General features: G+C 37.1%; 2 protein-coding genes across 6 annotated transcripts; one reads left to right on the plus strand and one right to left on the minus strand.

Annotated features, from left to right (window-relative positions):
* Positions 1-41: 41 nt before the first annotated feature.
* Positions 42-16,781, minus strand: upSET (SET domain-containing protein upSET). Of its 5 annotated transcripts, XM_076114073.1 has the most exons (12): positions 16,641-16,781; positions 15,876-15,995; positions 13,322-15,015; positions 10,831-13,228; positions 10,583-10,761; positions 10,134-10,323; positions 9,598-10,045; positions 9,422-9,525; positions 7,940-9,337; positions 6,817-7,057; positions 4,236-4,361; positions 42-3,682 (listed from the first exon to the last, which is right to left on the minus strand). In XM_076114073.1, exons 2-12 carry the CDS (start codon positions 15,912-15,914, stop codon positions 3,648-3,650), a joined length of 6,852 nt encoding a protein of 2,283 aa, XP_075970188.1. In that variant the 5' UTR covers positions 15,915-15,995; positions 16,641-16,781; the 3' UTR covers positions 42-3,647. The 5 variants fall into 5 exon arrangements, with proteins under 5 accessions (XP_075970188.1, XP_075970185.1, XP_075970184.1 ...); XM_076114070.1 differs by having other exon boundaries at positions 10,583-13,228; XM_076114069.1 differs by lacking the exon at positions 42-3,682 and having other exon boundaries at positions 3,727-4,361.
* Positions 16,782-21,731: 4,950 nt separating this feature from the next.
* Positions 21,732-24,263, plus strand: LOC142972783 (putative rRNA-processing protein EBP2 homolog). The gene is made up of 5 exons (XM_076114076.1): positions 21,732-21,914; positions 22,012-22,232; positions 22,477-22,635; positions 23,037-23,184; positions 23,845-24,263. Exons 1-5 carry the CDS (start codon positions 21,861-21,863, stop codon positions 24,220-24,222), a joined length of 960 nt encoding a protein of 319 aa, XP_075970191.1. The 5' UTR covers positions 21,732-21,860; the 3' UTR covers positions 24,223-24,263.
* Positions 24,264-24,309: the final 46 nt, after the last annotated feature.

Genomic DNA, 24,309 nt, shown 5'->3' on the forward strand with positions numbered 1-24,309 from the left:
GTGTATTTTTTATGCGACGAGGAAAAAGGAAAGGCGCTACATTCAAACGAAGATTTTATGTAATTAATTATCATAACATCTTTTATTCTCTAGTATTATTTTAAATTTTACATGCTTAGTTCAAACATTGAGAAAGAAATAATAATATTTAACATCTGGATAATATACAGCTTCTTCTATTTACGATCACTTAGCGTTAAAAAATTATATTAATATATATATTGCAAAATATTCCATTGTTACATCGAATACCTTACATAAAAATATCCAACGGGGGAGCGGGACATGCCGAAGGTGGGTGCGATCACAAGGGAGTCAAAAGTACCAATAAACTAGCTTCATAATATGGCAAACGATAGAGAGTGCGCTTTTTGTTCACCATAACAAAATATAGCTTTCACTTATCAATAACTATTATAATATATACACAGACGCATTTCTACGGGTTGATATAATTAAGATTTTTTTATCACAAAGATTTTCATCTAATAAACTACAGAAACATTAAAATGTCAGAGTGCGTTTTGATGTCGAGTATATGTTTATGTACAGTTACGGCTGCCATTACCACAATTTAAACTACGAGTATCTATGTCAGATTCAAATCCTACATTTCGAGAACTAGTTCATTTACGTGTCACCTGCGAGTAAACCACTATATGGATAGGATCACTATCGGAAAAGGCTTGACATCAAAATATACTCCAACAGAAATATTAAGCAATAAATTTACAGTTTATTAAAACCAGATCGAAATATTTACAAATCTATTTGACATGAGTCCGACAAAGTCGTGCTGCGATGCTACACATTCACTGAGCACTAATCTACATTTGATTCAATAGAAAAAAATAATAAAAAATCTTCCTACAATTCTTTTATACAATACAAAAATAATAAAATTGTGGATTAAATAAAGCTGTTAAAATATATTTCTGTGTGTTAATAACTATGTGTATTACGCCTTCAAGGCACATTATTGCAACATATTTTTACTATAATCTAAGTTACGATTATGCATAAAACATAAATTTTAAGTAGGCAGGCGAGCGCGTCCCGACCTGGTGGGCACGCGCGTTATATATGAGACTATAAACTGACTTCCAAATAGCTGCACGACACAAGAAAGAAATAAATAAACTTCATAGATACAACATTTAATTGAAACGACATTCCGATATGTACTTTTATCCAAACAGCTCTCATGGCTCAGAAGAAAACAGTAGTACAGATAAAAAGGGGAACTAATCAAATTCTAACAAAGTATTGGACAGTGACAACCGGCTGGTTGTAATTGACAAAGGTAGCATCCGGTGTTGCTAGAACATCATACTCCTAAAGACCGCAAAAAGCACACAATCTAATTACACTGGGATTCCTAAATAAAACAGCGATACGTGGAACCCATGTTACAAATTTTGAGCAACGATTTGGATGAAATGTCAGACACTGGGCAGTTTTAAGAACGTAGTTTAACTACATAGAATTACATTAATCTAAATTGCAACGATATTCACAAGTTTGTTTTACCTAATACGAGGTTGGGGCACATTCGTCCAATAATAATAACACCCACAAAGAGTTACTACTATTATCAAAATATCAGCATCAAGTACACGCACAGAAAGTTCATCAAAAACCTTAAAAAAATAAGTTTTTTATAACATAGATTAGCATTATAGCGTAGTAGCTAATTATTGCGAAACGTTATACAGTTTTAAGAATTGTTGTACAACAAATTCTATAAAACATGGAAGCAACAATGTACTGAAGCGCCATTCATGGACAACAACTATAATATTCAAGTATAATACTTCGTTGACAACTCGTCGAGTATGAAACTCTTTTGTACCCGCCACAACAGCATTAAAACGACAAAACTAGTGAAATATACCAAAGAAAAAGAGACTACTTGCAATAACAATGTTAGGCTGCACACGCACTATGAAACAAACAAGTTCCGACTTTGGACGCATAAAACTCCGCCTTACGTCAGTGCAAATGCCGCTTTATTTATAGTAAAGAGATGTAAACTAAAGCTAGAGTCCCTACGAGGCCTACCTAAATATAACAAACAGAATATTTTGCAAGTGCCTGCACAATTAGCTTCCTTAGATCACTGGGTGCTTTTGTGATTACACTATTTTAGCCCGAGGTTACTCACAACATCAATTCGTTGTTATAATAGAAATATAATAGTTGGCAGTACAGTAACAATTGTAAAATTATCTTATATAGAAATAATGGTCAACATATGTTTATTGCTTGTTACGTTACTAGTATCGTTAATACCTTCCACCTGTTACAATTAACATGTAAATATGTATATATACAATATAATAGGACTCCATGTTTATAACTGTGCACATTACAACTACAAAATGTAGTAGTTGTAAGCTGCACAGTTGTAAAGTAACGATATAATTTTACAATTGCTAACATGCGTAAACAATGTGTTACAAATATAATTGGCTAATCAATTCTTCTATACATTTGGACACTTCAACAAACAAATTGTTTCCCCAATACAAATAACAAATGTTTGCACACAATGTACACAGTACATAAGATAATATATCACTAAAATCCCTGCAAACATTTGACATTTGTAACACATTGTGATACAACGGGAAAAACAGATTATTCTTTAACAAAAAGCGCACGTTACTAAAAAGTATTCAGTGCATTATTATATATCAAAGAATAACTTTCAATTATTTTATTCGTGTCAAAACAACAAAAAAATCGGTATATTTAATTAATAATTAGTACTAATGTGATTGCAATTCATGTCAGTCAAATAATTCACGACCTCACTCATCCAATTTGGATGCATAAGCCACACTAAAATAAGCCTTAGCCCGCGGCACAACTCTGTTACACTGCAATATACAACTATTTATATTTTGTACGAACGATTCCTTTCAACAATGAATCCTATGAATCAATAGATAACGCCAGAGCGACAGAGTTATCTCGCGGGTCAAGTTCCGGAACACTGTTACCCAGCTGCCTCAACATTCGTCCTTGTGATGATGGACAAAGAGATACTCTTTGTATATACGCTCCACTTAAATTATAACACAGATTTAACCTCTAGAAATGGCTAATGCGTATCTGTATCGAAACGACTATAAAGTACACGTGAAACCTCTAACACTAACAAGAGACCTACAACTAGGACGAGCCCTCGGACCCCCTATATACGCTAGAAAACATAAAACAAATAATAAAAACAACTATAATTTACTTAAACATTATGCGTACAAAAATCCTAGCCGTCGTTCCCTAAACGTTCTATCGAATAAATCGATAATAAATAAATATATCAATAAGATACATAAACATTGTACATATATAAAAAATCTTTCATACCATTATACATATATACGTTACCGAGTAGGTTCCCTATATTATATCTTAACTCTCCTATATACAATATGTACAAAGGGAAATAAAAACAATTTGTACTTGCAGAAAACCGTGGAAAATAAAAACTTAGACGTGAAACGGAAATATACAATATGCGCGCTGGCACGTAACGTACACTCATAGAAAAGTTCCTTTATACTAATTATTATATAATACAGGCGACGGGGCTGGCCCGCCTGAGATTTACAAAAATAATGTCTTATGTGTGCACAGCTCTACCTGTCGCACCGCCTCGCAGCGCCCGCGCCATCTGCCGGACAAACCAATAGCCACGTTTAGAAATGATACCACTACTTAGCATTAAACATATTTATTACACATGCCAACATTATGTATCAAAATTATATACAAAACATCCATATTTGCCAATATTGATTGGGAAATGTTCCATACCTCTATGTAAGTTAAGATACAATAATACTTTTCCTATGGTACGTAAGCTTAATGCGAATTTATACAAATACACTGACAGTGTGATCCACACACATATTATATTATCTTTAAATATATTTATTATACACCTCTCCTTCCCCATTTTAACCCTTTCGGCCCCTTATGCCCATAGGACGTACTGTATCCGATTTGGTCAAAATGTTTTATATCACAATTCGACGTGTCTGGACTATATCCCACGACGCCATTTACTCCATCGTGTCTGGTGAAGAACGTGCTATTGCTACTGCAGGCAGAGATAGTCCCCGTGGGAGCTAAAGGGGCAATTCCGCCTCCAATAACGAGGCCGGTTTGTCCTACACAGGTAATATTATTGCCCATATCGGACTTATGAGTCCAATCGTCCATACCGGTGTTTTCGGTAGGAGGTCTCGCTTCCTCGTCGTCAGGTAAGGCGAGGCCGAACTCCCGCCGTAACCGCGAACTGAGGTTCTCCCGCTGGCGCTCCGATGCGGTTGGCTGTGCGTCGAACACACCTGTACAATCAACAAATATAATACGTTAATACAAGGTGATGATTATACAATGAACACACCTGAATACATAGATAATTCAGGAAACTGAAATAAAATATTATGTTTAGCACTGAAAATAGATATTGTTATTGAAAACATTTTAGCAGCATTATAATTACTCAAATTTGCTTCATTTTAAAGTTGTATGTACTAAGAAAAATAACTTAAATATTCAATTTCGATAACTGAAATCTAATAAGAAAAACATTATTTGTTTATTTATCAACTGAGCGTTACATCAATTGTACCTATATGAAATTTAATTGGAAACCTAAAATTGGTTCACAAGATTTACTCTCAACCGTGTTGCACAATCGATTAGCCTCGATTTAGAAAGGTATTAGTTGCATTCAACTATTCCAATAAGCAACAAATAGGAATGAGAGCAGCGAAAATCTCTAAACATTCTCCAACTACTAAAAACAAAACAGTAACCGCATCGCGCGTCACGTTTACGGCTCACATAGTCTAAAAATAAATCCATACGGGTACATTGGAGCAGATTAATACTTCTAATGGTATAGATGCAAAGGTATTATGTTCACAGCTATATGATTATATCATCGTGGCGGCATGTACCAACGAAATAAGTATAAAACTCCACATGAATACTGTTTGAATTCTCAATTCTGTGGCGCAGTAGTGTTTACAACTAGTCAAGGTCGCGCCGGTAATGATTTTAGTCTTTATTGTAGCGAGCGCTCTACGTTTATGCGCTGCTACAACGATATTGCTTCGTTCTAATCATTTTAAACATACGATTCGTTTTGAACAGCTTTTATGGTTATAAATGGTTTGGTATATTGAGTTCTATAAGACTAATATTTGACTTTGCGCATTGTTTTTTAGAGCTATCAAGGTCAGAGGCCGCTAAAGGTATAAGAAAATCTGTACTTATTTGAGCTTGTACAAAAGTATTGTTCAAATTGATAGCCATCTAATCAAGCTTCCGTTGCGATTTTACTGATTATAAAAAAATTGCTTTATTGTCATATGCATTTTTTTTTATAAGCTTGCTATAAAATTGTATATTTTATGAATAAATAAACTGCTAACAATATCTCAATTATCAACGAAAAAATAAAACATGCGATAAACCCAGGTCGATCGTTGCATAACCACACTATCTACATACCCACACTTATATTATGTACAACGTCATGTACCTACAGTAAATGCTTGTGTATATTTATTATCTCGAATGGCACTGTTGCATGCAAAATTCATATTTATTCTTAAGTTTTTCATTGTCAAGAAGCTTGCGAATTACCATATAAATTGTTCATGCACGTATTGTTGTATTTTAAATGGCCAAGATATTACAATGATTTTACCTACTAACACAATGAGTGTTGCCATAATGCAATTACAATAGCGTGTTTATAAAACTAGCTGGATAAAAGAGTAGCATGATTAGAAAAAGTATCAATTATCACTTTTTAATGTTTTGATTCGAATACGTATCGAATTTATGACTTTGATATTTGAAATAAAACTAGATTGATTTCCGTTTTTCATTAAGCTGAGTGAGTCATCGTGTGCATGATCGTCGAACATACTAATGCACATAAAATATTTATAATATAAACATTTTCCATTAGTATCCAGAGTAACCGGCTTGCGAAAGCGCATCGTGTATATCGCAGCACTATCAGCGCTAGTCGCTAATCGAGTATGACAGCAGCAACCGCAATGGAAAATGTGCCCCACTTGACGCCCGCATCGTAATTATTTAATGCGATCATGCACTTCAATCATGTTGAGATGTTGCGCATGTTTTATTAATCAATTTCAAAGCGTGAATTATATTGCTTTTATGTATTTTTATTATGAAAACGATGACACGTGTGATGCGAAGATTAAACTGGTTGCTCGACAATGTTGCATTGCCACCCGAAACAAATGTATAATATGACATTTAATGTGTAAGCGAATGTTACGCAGCAAAATAACAAGTTCTAAAATTTTATCGCAGTTGATTTTTTTCAATTGATTTATTATTCCAAACGGCGGATATGAATGACGAAACATATGCAGGTGGCAGTAGCACACGTATGTTGATTCTACGCAGCATTTTCATTTCATTACATACCCTTATGGGATTATGGCATCGTATTTATGTATGAATAATGAATTTAATTAGAAATAAAAACGTGTGACGTCCGCATATAATTAGTATTGTCATGGACTTGAACCTGCAATTACTCTTTGACTTCGCAGTCAATCATCTATCTAGTAGACAGCACAAAGGAAGCAACTATTAATAGCAGTAGAATGAGATCATAAATACACATTTCGTAAGAAACTACAGCAAAATTGTCGAGGAAATTAAAACCATGGAAGCTAAAATTACAAGCTAAGAACTATCTAGTTTAACAGTTAGAAAAATACAAAGGTTACAGCACCTAATACCGACCTTTAGGCATGTGTGAAGCTGTCAGTTCCCGGTGCAACCGCTGCTCGAGTTCGTCAGCGGCCGCGGCGGCGGCAGCATCCAGTCTCTGCGGGGACAACGACCCCGCGCCGGAAGACTCGGAAGACCACTCCACGCCACCCTCGCCCGGGACACCATCACCCGCTTCACTGGCATCGCCACCCCCACCCTCTTCACCACCGGCCACCCCCTTGTGCCGCTTGCGGTACTCGGTTATAGAGAGCTGTAGCAGACAATATATCTTAGAATCAGATTAGATTCTCATGGGTGCATTGGTCTACTGCTTTTAATAGCCTAGCGCCTAGTGTATAATTACATGGGAGCCTGTGAAAACCCCTACATACTAAAATCAGAACAGTAATTTTTAATTGTTCTTACTGATTTGGATTGATTGAACTAGAGAAATTTGGGTGCTATTCCTAAGCTACCTCCAAGTCGTCGTCACAAAAACCCTTGCAAAATGTAAAACTGTCTACGAGAACCTGCGGGTCAACGACCTTTATATTTGTGAAGTTATGGACACTTAGTCCTACAATATGCTCCTTCAGCTACTGTCTGCACTGATGTCAGACAAAACAGATTATAATAACAATTTATCGTTTGCACAAGGCTGTAATAACATTTACGATGTCTCGATCTTGTTATGAAATAAACATACCCAACTTGTGAAGCTCTTAGTTTATAACTAACTTAATTATTTAACACTTTCATTTGAAGGTTAAAACGAGAGTGTGTCACATGTAAATCACACCGACCTTAGATGTAGGCGGACTTATCTAATCTAAGGCCTTGGTCTGCTTGAATTCATGCTGTACTGACATAACTTAGTAATAAAAACATGTAGTTTTGACACAATAAGGATGCACTTTAATAAAAGCACTGGTAATCGTTTATCGCTGACGGCAAATGGGATTAGTGGTTATAAGACTTCATAGAGGGGTTAATGTTGTGTGCAGACAAAGGTTTGTTCGGATTAAAAGCAACTCGGATACAACCTTACGATCTGAAGATCCCCTCGTATTATGAAGAGCGCACTGCAGAAGTATACTCAACAAAAATTTAAAGACTATGTTCAAGGAATAATAGTTTCATTAGAAGTACTCACCTTCCTTCTAACAGGTTTAGGTTTTTCTACAGGCGGAGGATTCAGTCTGGGATCGTTGGTCCGCGGACAGTACGGCTTGCTGACGGGTTTGGGCGACGGCGCCAGCAAGCTCGACTTGTTCGAACTACTCAACACCCCCGATAATATCACACTGTTATTTGAGTCCATATTATTCACTCGCGTTAATATATCTTGCACGTTCTTCAACTCATCCGCCGGCGTAATACTGTCCTTTTCAAACAAACTACTATCTAATATTGTAGTCCTATCTATTGCACTCTTTATTATTGACATGCTCGGAACGTTCTCGTTTATTGAACTGTCCAAGTACGGCTGAGACATGTTGCTGAAGATTCCCGAGAATAAACCCGTTGAACTAAAACGCGATGAGAACGGAAGCGTCGAATTCTCCAACACAGATGGCCTGTCTATGGTGAACGGTTTCTCGCTGTTTTCTCTCGGTTTCTCCACAACGGGTGACACCGGTCGGAGGATTTTCACCGGCTTCATGGGCTCTTCCGGCAGGGGGATGGTCTCAGGAGGCGGTACCACAGGCATCGGGCTCGGTTCTTCAGGTAGCGGTATATTCTCCGGAGCGAGTATTGGTATTGACTCGACCGGCGGCAGAGGGATATTCTCTGGAGACACGTGTAATTTAACATCGTCGTGAACGGAATTGCTCATGTCGTCGTGAATGTCTCCGTTCACCTCTATCGCCTTAGAGTTCGTGTCCTCCGTTCTTAACTGAATACTGATTTGATCGTCAACCATATTAAGATCGAAGTTCAAATTGACTTTCTTCCGCTTCTCTTTGGGCGGTTTTTTATTTCTGCTCTTAAGTATTTGTATGTTTTCTGTGTGGAATGAGTGTATTTTCTTCTGTATGTCGTCCATCTCGTCGCGTTGTGGCGACGAGTTGCCGCTCGTGTCGGCAGACTGACAGCTGTTCAGCTTGTCATTGGGACTCTCAATTCCTTTAGGGTCAATGTTATTGACATCCAATGACTCCTGTATTTTTGGTTGTGCAGGTATCGTAGTATCAATTTCCATTGGCACCACTTTGTTGTAATTGCTTTCTTCCAGTTCTACATTATTATTATTACTCTTGTCTTCAGGTTTTGGTATTATTTCAGGCGGTATCTCGTCCTCGGGCGTCGGCACACCTATTATTCTCCTAATATTTTCACTGTCATGAGGTCCTTTAATGTTCATGTTTAGCACTTCGTTGTCCATATTGCACTGATCATCGGACCCCTGGCCACTGTCCGACCGAGTTCTATCCCTACCGTAAATACTATCCATAATATTTCTCACTTTGTATTGGCGTGACATTGCTTGATTGTCGTCTTTGACTGGCGAGTCTTCAGACGTTAAAATAGGCGAAGTTTCGTCATTACACTGTGTAAATAAATAAAATATTGGAGTTAGAAAAACTAATAACACAAAGAACTAGTGTAGCTTTCTATTAAATTGAATACTTACAGGCACAATAGTGTTCTGTTCGCAAGATAAGGATTCTCTTGCTAACCGCCTCTTCTTCAATGGTGTTACCATTTCGTTGGGCGGTGATTCTGAAACAAATACATCTGAATTTCAACATAGACACACTATTCAGATCAAAAATCACATGACCTCTACGTTGAGGCTAAAATACAAACCTGCAGAGGGCGAGTCGCTTTCCTCACTGATGGCTTGTCTCAACCATCGTTTCTTGGCACTGTGTTGCGGTATCACCGGTTGGACAACTTCGACGACCTCTGCAGGCGGTGTACTCCTAGTAATCCTCTTCGCTTTTTTCGGTGGTCTATTCCTGTCCCTGCCCGGTGTTCTGGGTGGAGACGCTCTAGTGTCGTCCTCGTGGTCAATGTCCTGACCACCACTCAAGTCCCCGATCATGGTGGAAGCAACTTTGACTAAACTTTCTAACGATGGCGCGGAAACTAAGGCATGTCTGTAGGGCGACCTGTAAGGCGAAGGTGTGCGCTCCGGCGACCGACCTATCCATTCCGTCGCCATTGTCTTCTTCGTTTTTGGCAATTTGAAGGCGGATTCGACCGACCCGACGGCCGCTTCTACTAATAAACACGCTGAACTTAGGCCGATTTCCTGTAACAAAAATGTTGGTGAAAAACAGTTACTTGTCTGGGATTAATTAATAACTGAATTTTCCTGACGTTTTAAACTTTTTACATACCTCGTTGACCCCATCATTTCTGTCGTTGTCCGGAGGAGGTATTGCACTATCCCTTCTATGTGGTGGCAGAGCTCGCGGCGGGCTGAGGGGTGTATGTGGCGCCTCGTCACCCGAGGTCACCATGTCACTATCAGCTGAGTTCAGACGCCGACGGTTCGACTGGGATGTAGTGCGCGCTCGGCCTTTACGTCTAAGACAACCAAATTAATATATCAAACAAATGTAACATGTTGAATTTATAACAAGATTAAATAGAATGAAATGCGAAATCACTTTCTTTTTTATTACGCGTCTATTATTGTAGAGGTCTTTGCAATATTGATAGCTGTTAAGTCTTCCTATCATAAAGTCTCAAAAAAACATTTAACCTCTAATAGCGAGAAGTTGGAATTTTGCCAACAAAAAAAAGTTGGTAATTACGAGGCGAACAAAAATATAATGTTACTTACTTTTTCCTCTTTTTCGATGTGTTGTGTATTTCTTCATCGTCGTCTTTATCGTTCGCGTTGGGGTGAGGGTCTGACTCTCGTCGCTTTTGCCTCTCTTTAACTTCTTGTTTGCGCTGTTCAGCTTTTTCCATGCGTTCTATCGCCTTCATTATAGCTTCCATTTTACGTTCCTCGCGCGTCTGAAATGGAACCATATTGTTAGAATATGTTCTATTTCTACTTCCCATTCCTCTCGAGTTGGAACTCACCATCTTTCTCTTATCCTTCTCTTTGCTAGAAGTCTGTATCTTATCTTGGGAGTCATCCGTTTTATCGTCCAGCGAGTCTTGGTTGACGCAAGTCGTGCGACTCGATCGTGATGATCTGTCGTGACACGCTGACTTTGCTGTGAACTCTCTCGTCGCTGGTCTATCATCTTCCAATTTAGGTTCCTTAAGTTCTTTAAGTTCTTTTTTGAGTTCTCTCAGCTCTTTAAGTTCTTTTATTTCCTTCCGTTCCGGCTCTTCTTTCGGTTTCTTCTCTTCCACTTTCTCTTTCACTGGTTTATCTGGTTTCTCGTCATCAGAATACGTATCTTCAGATTCTTGTTTGACCTCTTTTGTTTCTTCCTTTTTCTCTGGTGTTAAAGGCTTGGGCTTTTCAAGTATTGGTTCTTCTACCTCTTGAGGAATGATTGGTTCTTCTTTTACACTTTCTTCAAATTTCTCGACAGGTGGTTCAACTTTACAGTAATCCAATTCGTCAATATCTTCTGGTTTCATTTCTTCTTTAGCTATCAGATCTATTTCAGGTTTTACATCCTCAATTGGTTCTGGCTCTGGTGGGGGAGGCTCATCGAAATTTAACGCCATCACTGCTGATTTGACAGGAGATAATGGAGGATATTCGTGTTTGATCTGCATTGGAGATTTTTTCTCAGATTTTACTAGAGGAAGATGTGGCGCGTATTCCTTCAAAGGCGTTGTAACAGCTGGTGTGAGTGGCGGAGATACTGGAGACGAAGAACTAAAGCATCTATTTCTGCTTCGTTTCTCTCTAGGCGGATAATCCACGCTTTTTCGTGGCGGTAAAGTGTTCAGACCATTCACTTTACAATGTTTAGGATTGCCACATGCGCACGGCTGTTTACTACCGTCGGAATCGTGTCCTACCGTAATCTCTGTATTAGCTTGCACGACTCCTATAGACACTAAATAAACATGTAATGTACCCTTAACTATACAATGTTGTAATTCAGCATTAGGTTTACACGATCTTCGAACAAACCTCGCTTCATTTCCGTACGTTCTTGTATCTATACATATTTGTGTGTTATCTTTAGGTAATCTGTAGAAAAAGACAAATGGTCCAGGTTTTTGACTGCCAGCTCTAGCAGAGTTCTGTAACTGCGGCCTGTGCTGGTTCGATAACATGTATTTGCCTCTTAATTCTATAACTGGCGTATTTTCTTTCAAGTCCTTTGTGGCAATTAAAATCTTGCCACCAGCGTGAGGTACAGTTGTACATAAATGCGCGTTCATGGCATACGCCATATTGGGTGTGTTCCCTAATTTATTGCTGTACTTCATTATTTTAGCTCTTAGTTCAGGGCTGTAATGATTCGTTACAGCCAGCTCATATGAATCTTGGAAATGAGATTGATTTGATAAACTAGAGCTGTATTTACTTCTACTCAATAATAGTTCCTTTTTGCGCTTCACTCGTTTTTCTGTAAGTTTTCTTTTTCCACTCTTTCTTACAACTTCTGGTTTCTTCGGTCGCTTGGGTCCACGTTTAGGTAATGCAAGTGAAGGTTGTGGCAAAGGTGGCAACACTGGGACGGTCGAGTTATAAGTAGTAACACACGAACCACTTGTGTTCGTATATGTGGTGACTGTGAGTAACCGTTTTCTTTTCTGACCAGTTCCAGCTCGACCACCTTCCGATGAGTCCGAATCTGAGGCGCCAAGAGCGCTCAGTTCTTCTCTCTTTCTTAATTGTATGGCACGTGCGTGACGTCGGTCTATCGGTCTCGGTAAACAAAGTTCACACATGTACGCATCCGGTATATTCTGACGGTCAATTCCCATGCAGTCTACGTGTTGCCACTCACCACAGCGATCACAACATATCATGTAGCCATCATCGTGGGTGAAATCGCAAATGCAACGAGTTTTACCTTCTTCCTCTCCCTCTGGGGCAGTTTCTGTATCACTACCGCCTCTATTCGCTTGACGTCGGTCTCCATCTATTGAAGATATCACAGATGCAGCATCATCATCAGGTGGGGGCGGCGCTTGTGGCTTGTATGTCATCGGAGTCATTTGTATAGAAGAAACAGGAGTAGGAGTTCCAGCAATACTGGTAGGCACTGTCGAAGGCATATCGTATGAGGCTGTAGACATTATAACTGGCGAATTGCGTTTTAGTGGACTCATAGGAGCTGTGGTAATGGGAGGTGAGACTATCACTGGTGGTGGAGCAGTGGACACGGGAGTAGTGGGTGGCGTGGCGACAGGTTGCTTCTGGGCAGGTTGAGCATATGTGTGATCTAACATCACAAATGCTAAAGGTTGGAAAGAATATCTTCTAAGCTCTTCCGAAAGATTAGGTCTCTCTTCCATACCGATTATATCGTCCTCTGTTAATAACGTAGTCTTATCGCCACTGTAACAAAACACATAAATATTAATATTTGTTTCATAAAAAATAATAAGTTGATAATAATATTAAATATTTCAACTAGTTGTTTGTACTTACACAACTATTCTTTTTTGATGAACTGGTTTAGTCTCAATGGGTTCTTCAGGGGGAGGAGGCAAACTTGTGATGTTATGGTTGACAGGTGTCGGACTTGGCTGTAACAGCAGTTTGGGCTGTGATAGTGATTGTAGAATCTGTGCTGTGAGTTGCTGATTGGCAGACACTTGTGATACTGATGATATCTGGTTATCTGATGAGCCATATGTCTGAACGTAACGCAAATTAGGTGTTGAGCCTGATTGAACATAGTGGGGCCCTTTAGGTAAACTCGTACTGATTGGTGCTGTAGATAATAAAACTGGCCCACAAGGAGACTGTAACACTAAGCGCTCCCCTTTAGAAGGGAACTTTGAGAGAGACATGGGTTGGCTCTTATGTGTAGGACTACCAACTTTTTGGATAATTTTTGAAGCATTAGAATCAACAACTCCATAACTTGGCTGCGTGCTCTTATATGTGACGCTGGCGACAGGCCAAGACTTTCCTTCAGATTTGTTAGCTGAGTAGTCTAAGCTAGTCTGTTGTATGATCTTAATCGGCCTTGACTGATTCTTTTGATTTGAGACTTGCCCAGAGTTCTTAGATCCTTTAAAAGTATTGACAGATTTCCTTCCAGAATGTACCGACATCTTATTTGGTCCAGAGACAACACGAGATAATATATGGCATTGTGTGTTGCCAGAGGAAGCAGCGACCATAGCATTTAAATTAGCACCATTGTTTACCTTATTCAAAGTTTTATTTAAGTTTGTGCTTTTAGTAAATGTGTGACTGTAGGGCACATTCTTGATAGGACTATTATTGACCACATTTGATGACATTGTAGAGCAACCAATCAAAGACTGATTTTTCTGGGGTTTAGCTGACAGTACTGAGTTACTGAGTTTGTACACATGGTTTTGTGTTCCATATACAGAAGCTATCTCTTTGCCCGTTATGTATTGTTGATTATAGCTTGGGTTCTTAGGGATAGAGATGTTGCTCAAAATCTGGACTTTTGATGTCTTTGGTCGGCTTATGAAGTTGGTCTCTGTAACAATATTTGCTCTTCTGCCAGTCTGGTTAGAATCATTCACATAACTTTCACTGGTGATGATGATTTGTGACACACCAGCTTGAGATCTATCGTCATCTGTCTTGGTGTCATTTGTAGGGGCACTGGTTGCAAGTATTGTGGGTAGCCATAATGTTTGGTTTCCAGATACATCTTGCACATTTTGAATAGATGTGATGTTTCCAACAGCTGCATCAACATTAATGGTGAAGTTTTGTGGCAGCTTAGTTACATTTTGTACAATGGCTGTGTTCAAAGGAGCTTGAATGAGAGTGGTAGCATTTTCAACATAATTGCCATCATTTGAGTCATCTGCCTCCTGCAATATAGGATAAGCTATGCGTCCTACATTATCTATGGCTTCTTCTATTCTCACAAGACCAGAAAGGGAATCCACAGACATGTCTGTATCACAACGTTTTTCAGCAATGTGATATTCTACTTCTTTATCTACTTTGTGCACAGATTGAATGATACTTTCAGGATTTGTGGAGTCAGGTTCTGGATCACCTTCAGTGGGAGACAAGGGCACAGCCCTCAATACAGGAGTTCTGACACTTTGTACATTCATATCTGCTAGTTTGTGATCCAATACATGCTCATAGACATTTTCACTGGAGGTGGTCGGCCCGTAATCCTATAACAAACAATAACACACTATTAGTATAGATTCATAGTTATAAAATATTTGCCGTTTCTGTCATTTGCTGCATAATGTGTGAATAAACATTTAAAATTATACATACAATCTTGGATTTGTTTCTTTAGGTGTACACTGGTTGAAAATGTAGACATGGCAGTAGAAAAATACACATAATCAGGAAGATTATTGTTTTGATAATCACAGCACTGTACCTTTCACTTTATTAACCAAATAATATACAAGAAAAGCTGTTGCCACTCCCATATAATGAATTTATTATCATATAATCAACATATATTGCACATATTACCGACAGGAATGATGGAGTAACAATCATATCAAATGTCCTCATTCACGAAACTTGTGATAACTTGCTCAGTATACATATTAAAAAAACAATCTCACTACTCACCCAGTAGCTGTAATAACTAAAACTTAGAGGTTTTTAATGAATACACTTTTCTTTTCAAAACTTTATTTATTAAAATTTGAAGGACCTGTAATGAGTAGTCTAAAGGATGATTTCCATTGCTTCAGAAAGCGAAAAAATACACTGATTTGCCTATGGTTTAAGTGTAGGTGCATACCACAGAAATAATTATTTCTAGAATATAATAGAACCTACATAGTAGAAGAGAGCACAATGAAAAGGTGTGTTTTAGTAGTTATATGAAATTGGTGGACAGAATAATGATGTAGGAAGCAGGAAAGCACAGTAGGAACATGATGTTATTGGTTACAAAATCATAATATTTACAAATATTGTACTAAGTGACTGGTGAAATGGCCACCTATGCAGGACTAGTTGGGGACCTCTGTGGTGTGTTTTATGTTAGTAAAGACGGTGTACTCACTTGCCGGGCCGCTGGTTCGTATTCTGATGTAGCTGACATGCTGTATACACTATCATCTTGGGTCAAACCCGAGATGACGCCTTGGAGTGCACCACGGCCCCCAAATTTTATTTCATGTGACTGCAACCGAAAATCGACCCTTTACCCATGTATCCTCGTAATCATCGCGTATACGCGCGATGTACATCATAATGTTCTTGGTAAAATATTTTTAGTCCACAAATAGGATAGGACCGTCGAGGTCATTGTTCCACAAAACTATTCGAAAGTCACTTTATTTCGTTCCCTACGAGAAAATATAAAGTAAAACACCAAAATAATGCATTGTAAACGTTCCAATGAAGCAATAAATGCGTAAAATAAGCGAATAGGTTAATCCACTGCCGCCATTATTGTAGCACGGAAACTGAAATGTCTTACTAATAAACATCAAAAAAGTAAACACTAACCTAAAATGAGAATTATAACTTCTAAGCGTATGTAGTTTTAGGAAAAAATCAAAACTTCGACACTTATGAAGCGACTGAATCCGCTTAGTAACAAAGACATGAGAAATATAAGTACATACGAAAATGAGGTTTGTATATTTATATCACTTCAATAAAACAATAATGACTTAAAAGTAGAAATTACATAAATAATTAAGGTTTATTATGCCGAAAATACTGAATATTTATAGAAAATGACAACATCACAATAGTTAAGCAGTACGAAATCCAGATGTAAACACTTTTCCAGAAAATACTGAACAAAACTTATACTGACCTGTATATAAGCAATTTAATAACACCTAGAACGTAGCGAAACTATTTCCGTCAAATAATTGCATAGCACGTAATAAATAGGCCTCAAAGTAAGAAACTACGACCAAAACATTCACAAGAGTCGAAGATGGCGGCCATTGCATTTTCTTGATACAAAACAACGGGGGTTTCATGAAACATGTCGTACTACTAAGTACTTCCGGTCAATTGAGTGAGAGTTCTTGCAAATTCTTAAAATTGAGGTTACTTCTCTAATAAAAGTACTTAATAAATCGAGAATTATTTTATTATTTCTGTAAATATCATCAAAATTAAGATAAAGATTTATTCTTAATAAGTAAAAGTTAAAAAGTAATTCAAAGTAATTACAATTTGTTTATGGCTAGAGTTAAAAGACATTTTTCTTATTTTTTTAAAAAATCCTTTACGAATAGACAACGAAGTGTCTTTGCCCTTGCTATGGTTGCGTTCAGAAAGATGAAAATAATTGTCTATCTACATTTTTTTCAATGCAATGGATGTTTATTATCTATGTAGTATTAAGGTGGTTTGTTCCAAGCACACGCATTTAACTCACAATTTTTTGTGGAGTGAGAAGAGATTTTTAACTATATCACATATTTTTTCCTGTATGCCCTATGGGACACGCTACCTTTCGATCGAAACGATCTCATAATAGGTTCTGTTCAACCGCAGCGCACTTATTAGTAGATAGCGAGCTTTTTGTAAGATGCATCGTTTTTATTACCGTAAAACGGGGTGAATAGAAACAATTTTCAACTTTGTCCTAAAAATTTATTGCGAATAACTTGTTATTTTTATTGTCGGGTTATTCTATATCATGTCCGGCGCCATGAAGAAAGAGCTAAAACCATATTTGTCGAAAAATATGCATAATTTTACGATATTTCCTTAAAAAAATGGTCAATTTCTATTCACCCAGCGATAGGGGTAAATCGAAACGACCAAAGGGGTGAATGGAAAAACTGTTAGGGCTGCCAAAGACGACTTATCCAACATGCTGAAAAGGGAGGTTGTGTGTTTAAAAATTGAAATAACCGTTGATAATTACACAAGCTGACCCGCGCAACTTCGCTTGCGTCACATAAGAGAGAATGGGTCAAAATTGTCCCCGTTTTTGTAACATTTTTCACCCGTACTCTGCTCCTATTGGTAGTAGCGTGATGATATATAGCCTATAACCTTCCTCGATAAATGGACTATCTAACACTGAAAGAATTTTTCAAATCGGACCAGTAGTTCCTGAGATTAGCGCGTCCAAACAAACAAACAAACAAACAAACAAACTCTTCAGCTTTATAATATTAAGTATAGATTCGTATAGATTAACTCAAAAAATAAAACAAGATAACCTAACTAACTTTCATACTATATGCAGTAGTTTGCCGTTATAACTTTGATACAATGATAATTGTGAATTTCAGAACATTAATAACTATTAATTTTTCATTGTTTATGTTAATTTTGTTTACAGTTTTTGACAACCCTATTTATTAATCTCTATTGACCCCTCACTCGTTTCTATTCACCCCTTACGCGTTTCTATTGAACCCTGCTATGTTTCCATTTACCCCATACTGTAGTTCTATTCACCCTTCAAACGATTCTATTCACCCCGTTTATACAAAAAAATGACTATTTCTGTGATTTAAACATATTTTTTAGGTTTAAAAACGTTTTTTCAATTAACAATATTGTATCTTTATAGATTAATATACACCTAAAGAGATAAACACTTCAAACAACTCATTAGAAAAGAAATCCCACTTTAAATCCAAAGTTTTGGAGGTCGATATTAAGGCATTCGAGGACGGTTGTGTTTGAAGCATTTTTTTGGGTATAAATATCATTTTAAACCTTTAAACAATTATGACACCGCAGAGAAGTAATATCGACGTGTAATCATTTCAAATTTGAACTAGATTCTTCAACGAGGAGTACTCAAATATTGGCCTTGAAAACTTTCCTGATTTTTTTTCTATTCACCCCGCGAATTCTATTCACCCCGTTTTACGGTACAATAGCAAATCAATTATTTTGGACAAGATCCATAAACATTAAAATTTTAAGTCATGCGACGCATTGAGGGAATTTATATCAGTCATCCACTGCATACCTACTATAATAATCATATCGAGCAAATTAGTATTAGATAATGTTTATAGTGCTTGAATTACTTTATTATTCGGTTTTTATCAAAATCGTTTGTTCGTTTTATACAATTGATCATTTTACAATTTTTTTACATTCATTAAAATCTTTTCACTGTAGTCTATGTATCCCTTATACGATTTTTAATGCGCGGTGCGCGGAGCTCTCTGTAAATATTGTGCCAGTTTTTTTATTGAATAAATTTGGTATTATCTCTTTTTTGTGTTTTAGCTAAATTTTAATTTTTAAAACAGTTTGCATTTCGGAGAACTTGTTTCATTCCTGATACTTGCCTACTATTAGCTGACCTATTCTATGATTGTTTATGGTATTATTCACATTCCTTTGTACGCTAGCCTTTTTCGACTATACTTTGCAGGAATAAGTACCTATAGAGTTGGAGAAACAAGAGCCTATTTCCATTTCCCAGTAGGCCTCAAAGTAGACTATGCCTATGTTTTAGGCACTTATACAAATTTTTTTTTTCTTTTTTTTTTTTTATTTAGCCTGTTTCTATGTCCCACTGCTGAGCAAAGGCCTCTCCCCTGAGTTTCCAGTCCCCTCGGTCGATTGTTGCGTCTGGCCATCCATGCAGGAACGCATCCAGGTCATCCCGCCATCTCCGTTTAGGCCTTCCTCTTCGGCGCCGACCATCTTGTGGCGTCCACTTCGTGGCAATGTTAGCCCATCTTTCGGTGTGCATTCGGTGAACATGCCCGGCCCAATCCCACTTTAGCCTAGCGGTTTTTTTCCCTACATCGGCTATGCGCGTGTTGGAGCGTAGCGTTGAGTTCCGGACGTGATCCGTCCTCTTTACTCCAAGAATGCTACGCTCCATAGCTCTCTGACAAACCTTCAATTTGGACTTCTGAATCTCAGTCAGGGACCATGTTTGGGCACCGTAGGTTAGGATGGGCAGTATACACATGTCGACGAGCTTCCGCTTTAAGGTGAGTGGAAGGTTACCCTTCATTAGATGCTTCATGGACCAGAAGCTCTTCCAGGCGTTCTCAATACGTCTTTCAACCTCTTTGTGTTGCCTGTTGTTGAACGAGACTATCTGGCCCAAGTAGACATATTCGTCGACATAGTGTATGACATGCCCATCTACCTCGATCCTACGCGTCGTGCTATTAGTCATGACCTGAGTCTTCGTCCGATTCATATGAAGTCCAACTTGAAGACTTGCTGTGCTCAGATCTTGAAGCATCAACTGAAGCTCGGATGCCGATGTTGAAAAAAGGACAATGTCGTCGGCGAACCGGAGATTTGTCAATCTTTTATCGTCAATAATAATGCCTTGTGACTGCCACGGAACCGCTAGACTACGGAAAACTTCCTCCAGGGTACTCGTAAATAGTTTCGGAGACAGCGGGTCCCCCTGCTTGACGCCTTTTTCTATCTGGAAGGATTGACCAGAAGACTGAACCTCTGCTGTACTATTGTCATATATGGTTTTTATGAGTTGGATGTAACCAGGCTCTATGTTTTGATTGATGAGGGCTGTTTCTATTGCAGAATGTGTAATACTATCAAAGGCTTTGGAATAATCTACAAACGCTACATATAGCGGTTTATTAAATTCAGAAATTTTTTCAATTATTTGATTTAGGGTATGAAGATGGTCAGTAGTTGAGAAACCAGGACGGAACGCGGCTTGCTCGGGAGGTTGATGTTTGTCTAATTGGCCACTAATGCGATTTTCTATGATTTTCATAAAGGCTTTATAGAGATGAGAACTTAGACTTATAGGACGATAGTTAGTAATTTCGCTTTTATCGCCTTTTTTATGAAGTAAGATGATATTGGAGTGACAAAATTTTGTTGGGACTTGACTTTTCTGGAGTATTGAATTAAATAATTTTGTAATATGGGGTAGAAGTGTGGGTTTCCCAAATACTAAAGCTTCAGTGCTGATTCCATCGGGACCTGGGCTTCTGTCAAATTTCATGTTGTGCAACACTTTGTTTACTTCTTCCTCAGTTATCGGAGCGACATCATTGGTTAATTGAGACTGACTATTGTTGATTTTTGTGGGATCTGAATATAAGGACTCGAAAAATTTGGTGGTAATGTTAGTAATTTGCTCTCGGCTGCTTTGCTTTCTACCTGTTTCGTCTTTAAGGCTAGTAATCCACGATTTTCCTTTGCTGATTCCTTGTCTAGCAACTCTTAGTGATCTGTTTCTTATCAGTGCTGATTGGACAAGAGATGTGTTGTAGTTTCGGATGTCACTTCTAATGCTACGTTTTACTAATTTATCTATATTACGATAATCTAAAGAACCAAACTTCAGGGTATTTCTTTTATCAATTAATATTTTTGTATGTTGGGATAGTTTGCTATTGTTTTTTCGCTTTCGTGGAAGGTTTTTACACGCTAGTGTTATACTTTTAACTAAATTATTGTATTGCATTTCTACATCTTCGATGTCAGTGTTTAAAAGTGAAAATTGATTTTGCAATTCTAAATTGTATTGATCGAAACAGGAAGTAAATATGGAGCTGTCTATTATATTAAACCGTTTGGAAAATTGTGTTTTGCGGAGAATTTTAAAATCAAATTTTAGTTTTGCTCTTACGGGTCTATGATCGGAGCTGAATTTAATTTGATTGATAATGCCTATGTCGCTAATTATTTTGTTGTCTTTAGTAAGGATAAAATCTATTTCGTTAGTGGTGTTAGTGTCTGGTGATATCCAGGTCCAACGTCTTTGATTCGTTTTTGGAAAATAACTGTTTTTGGAAAATACAAAATTATCTTAACAAAAATTATATTAAAGAAAAAATCTAAAATTATATCATAGCAGTTAGCAGAAGTTAGCATACAGTTCAGTCTGTAAATTATAATTGTTCAATCTCTAATTTTATTTCAGAAACCTATTAAATGTAACATTTGTTAAAACGGAACGTTTATCCTGCACTATGGCACAAGGTAAATGGTAATCCTAATGTCAACTACACGTTTTGGTTTTAGGTTATGTTATTGTGCGTGCTTTAATTAAATTTTTGGGTCTTTGTCACTATTTAGTCAGTAACATTACCTCACAATGGGTGACTTTGTATTAAATGATTCGGATACAGATGTTGACTCAGATGAAGAAGTAAGTTTAATCATAAATAATAATCTATTTAATCCATAAGGTGGGCTCGTCGGTTTTTTGTTATTTTATACATATTTCTTATTTTGTCTTGTTATAGTTGCAAGAGGCGTTTGCCAAAGGGCTGCTGAAGCCGGGACTTAATGAGGAGATTGAAAGAATTGAAAGGAAATACGTAAATAATGTGTCAGATTTGAAAGTAAAGTTGAAAGAGTTTCAGTTAAAATTACCATGGCTAGAGACTCTTGACTTAGTTACTGCAGTAGCTCCTATGGCTCCAGATGTTGCTCTACAAATGCAAGAAACCGCACTAAGGAGGAAGTGAGTATTCTCTGTATAATTTTAACAATAAAATGAATCTTGAGCTATGAAACACCTGATAGAAAAAAATATTATGCCTAAGGATTGTGATGACGCTTCTTGTAATTATGTTAGTTTTAATGATAACTGTTACATTGTCTTTGTTTAACCTTTTAAAGGGCTTGCTTACTTGCCTATGTTAATTAACATGAAAGCGTTATAAGTACTCAACTCTTTGTTCATATAATAATGGTATTTATTTCAGAAATCTTAAAGAGAACACTAAAGGTAAGCAGACATATGATCCGACTCAGGACCCGGTGCTCAATGAATTCAAACGTGAGAACCTTATACATCGTCAAGCACAGGCTGCGGTTGTGGAAGGCATTAAGAAGTTGAAGGAACTCAATATACCTACCAGAAGGTTAGTGATGTTTCTCATAATTTCAATGTGAATAGTTTTTGTACATTTGTACTTAGGAAAAACTAGCTGACCTGCACAACTTGGCTTGTGTCACATAAGAGAGAAAGTGTCATTATTTTCCATTTTTAACAAACAAAGAAACTCTTCAGCTTTATAATATTATTATAGATAAATCAATGACTAGAATAGATATTTCGATTAATGTTCTCCATAATCCAAACTAAATAGGAGTAGTATAGTTTGAGAAAAATAGCTATTGTATACTTCATACTTACATAAATTATGTCTTTGTCCAGTAAGGACGAAACAAGAAAAATAATGTGTATTATCCATACAAATGTTTTTTGATTCACATCCATGCATTTTTCTACTCAAATATTCATGTTGATGTCTCTGTGCAGGCCTGAGGATTACTTTGCAGAGATGGCCAAGACAGATGAGCACATGCAGAAGGTGCGCAAGAACTTGATGGCTAAGCAGGCAGCTCAGGCTCGCACTGAGAAAGTACGACAACTTAGGGACCAGAAGAAGATTGCTAAACGAGTACAGGTATGGGTTATTATTTGACTACAACAATATGTTCTGAAAAAAATACTAAAGGAATTTCGATAAAGATCATATCCTATAAAAGTGTTAATTGTGTGTGAACTAAATCATGGCTGAAAGTTGTGTTAGTAATTACTAGATTCACTTTTAGTTTCTATACTCAACAGTTAATTTGACCACTGAATAGAAATAAGTGTAGGTATTAGGTAATAAACAGAATATAATAATACACTAATTTTAGTCACACTAAAAGTCTTTATTACATTCTGTATAATGATATATAGATTTGAAGGCTATAAGTTGTAAAAAACGATTTTAATTCTCTAGAGGAAGGTACTAAAATGAAAATGTGTGGTACTGCATGAGTGACTGCACTTTCTCTGACACTAAACATGAATGATTGATTTCTAATTAATAATGTGTTGGTACTTGGTACAGTCTATTACATGCAGCACCTACATTGTTCTAAGAGTGTCAATCAAGCAAAATAAAGTATTAAATTTTTATGTTCATAATGAAATCATAACTAAAATTTCTTGTTCTGAAAATGACATGTAAAATCGCCAAGACAAATTTCGTCTATATTGATGAATAGTACCTATAAAAAGTTTTTCAAAATAAAATGATGGACTATAAAATACCAACTCAACTTTTAATTTCCAGATTGACGCAAAATTAAAACAAGCATCAGAGAAGAAGGAAATGTTGGAACAATTGAAGCGAGTAAGGAAGGGCAAATCTTCAGATCTCGGCTTTTTAGATGACAACAAAGGTAGCAATAAAGCCAACCCTAATCCTAAAGGTAAAGGAAAGGAAAACAAAGTGAACAGAAAAAGGGCTATGAAAGACAAGAAATTCGGTTTTGGCGGCAAAAAGAAAGGTTCTAAGTTAAACACTAGGGATTCTTCAAATGACATGGACGGCTTCAATGGAATGAAGGCACCGAAAAGACCTAATAATTTCAAGACTAAGGCTTTCAATGTGAAAGGCAAGAAGAATCAAAGACCTGGTAAATCTAAGAGAAGGAATGCTAAGAGATAATGACTAATAATTGTGATAGAATAAATATTTTGCTTTATGTAGTCTGTGTTTTGTTTTTGAATTCCTATAAGAATCCATTAAGCATAA

Source organism: Anticarsia gemmatalis, chromosome 5 (genome assembly GCF_050436995.1).
Source record: "Anticarsia gemmatalis isolate Benzon Research Colony breed Stoneville strain chromosome 5, ilAntGemm2 primary, whole genome shotgun sequence".
Lineage (NCBI taxonomy): Eukaryota > Metazoa > Arthropoda > Insecta > Lepidoptera > Erebidae > Anticarsia > Anticarsia gemmatalis.

What these genes read in the sequence shown, in the direction of transcription:
- upSET (XM_076114068.1), bottom strand. Translation starts at nt 15,914, where the DNA reads ATGTCAGCTACATCAGAATACGAACCAGCGGCCCGGCAA. An exon ending in ACGAACCAGCGGCCCGGCAA is followed by an intron (nt 15,016 to 15,875) that starts GTGAGTACACCG and finishes TGTTTGTTATAG; the next exon opens with GATTACGGGCCGACCACCTC. An exon ending in CATCAAAAAAGAATAGTTGT is followed by an intron (nt 13,229 to 13,321) that starts GTAAGTACAAAC and finishes GTTTTGTTACAG; the next exon opens with TGGCGATAAGACTACGTTAT.
- LOC142972783 (XM_076114076.1), top strand. Translation starts at nt 21,861, where the DNA reads ATGGGTGACTTTGTATTAAATGATTCGGATACAGATGTTGACTCAGAT. An exon ending in GAAACCGCACTAAGGAGGAA is followed by an intron (nt 22,233 to 22,476) that starts GTGAGTATTCTC and finishes TATTTATTTCAG; the next exon opens with AAATCTTAAAGAGAACACTA. An exon ending in CTCAATATACCTACCAGAAG is followed by an intron (nt 22,636 to 23,036) that starts GTTAGTGATGTT and finishes GTCTCTGTGCAG; the next exon opens with GCCTGAGGATTACTTTGCAG.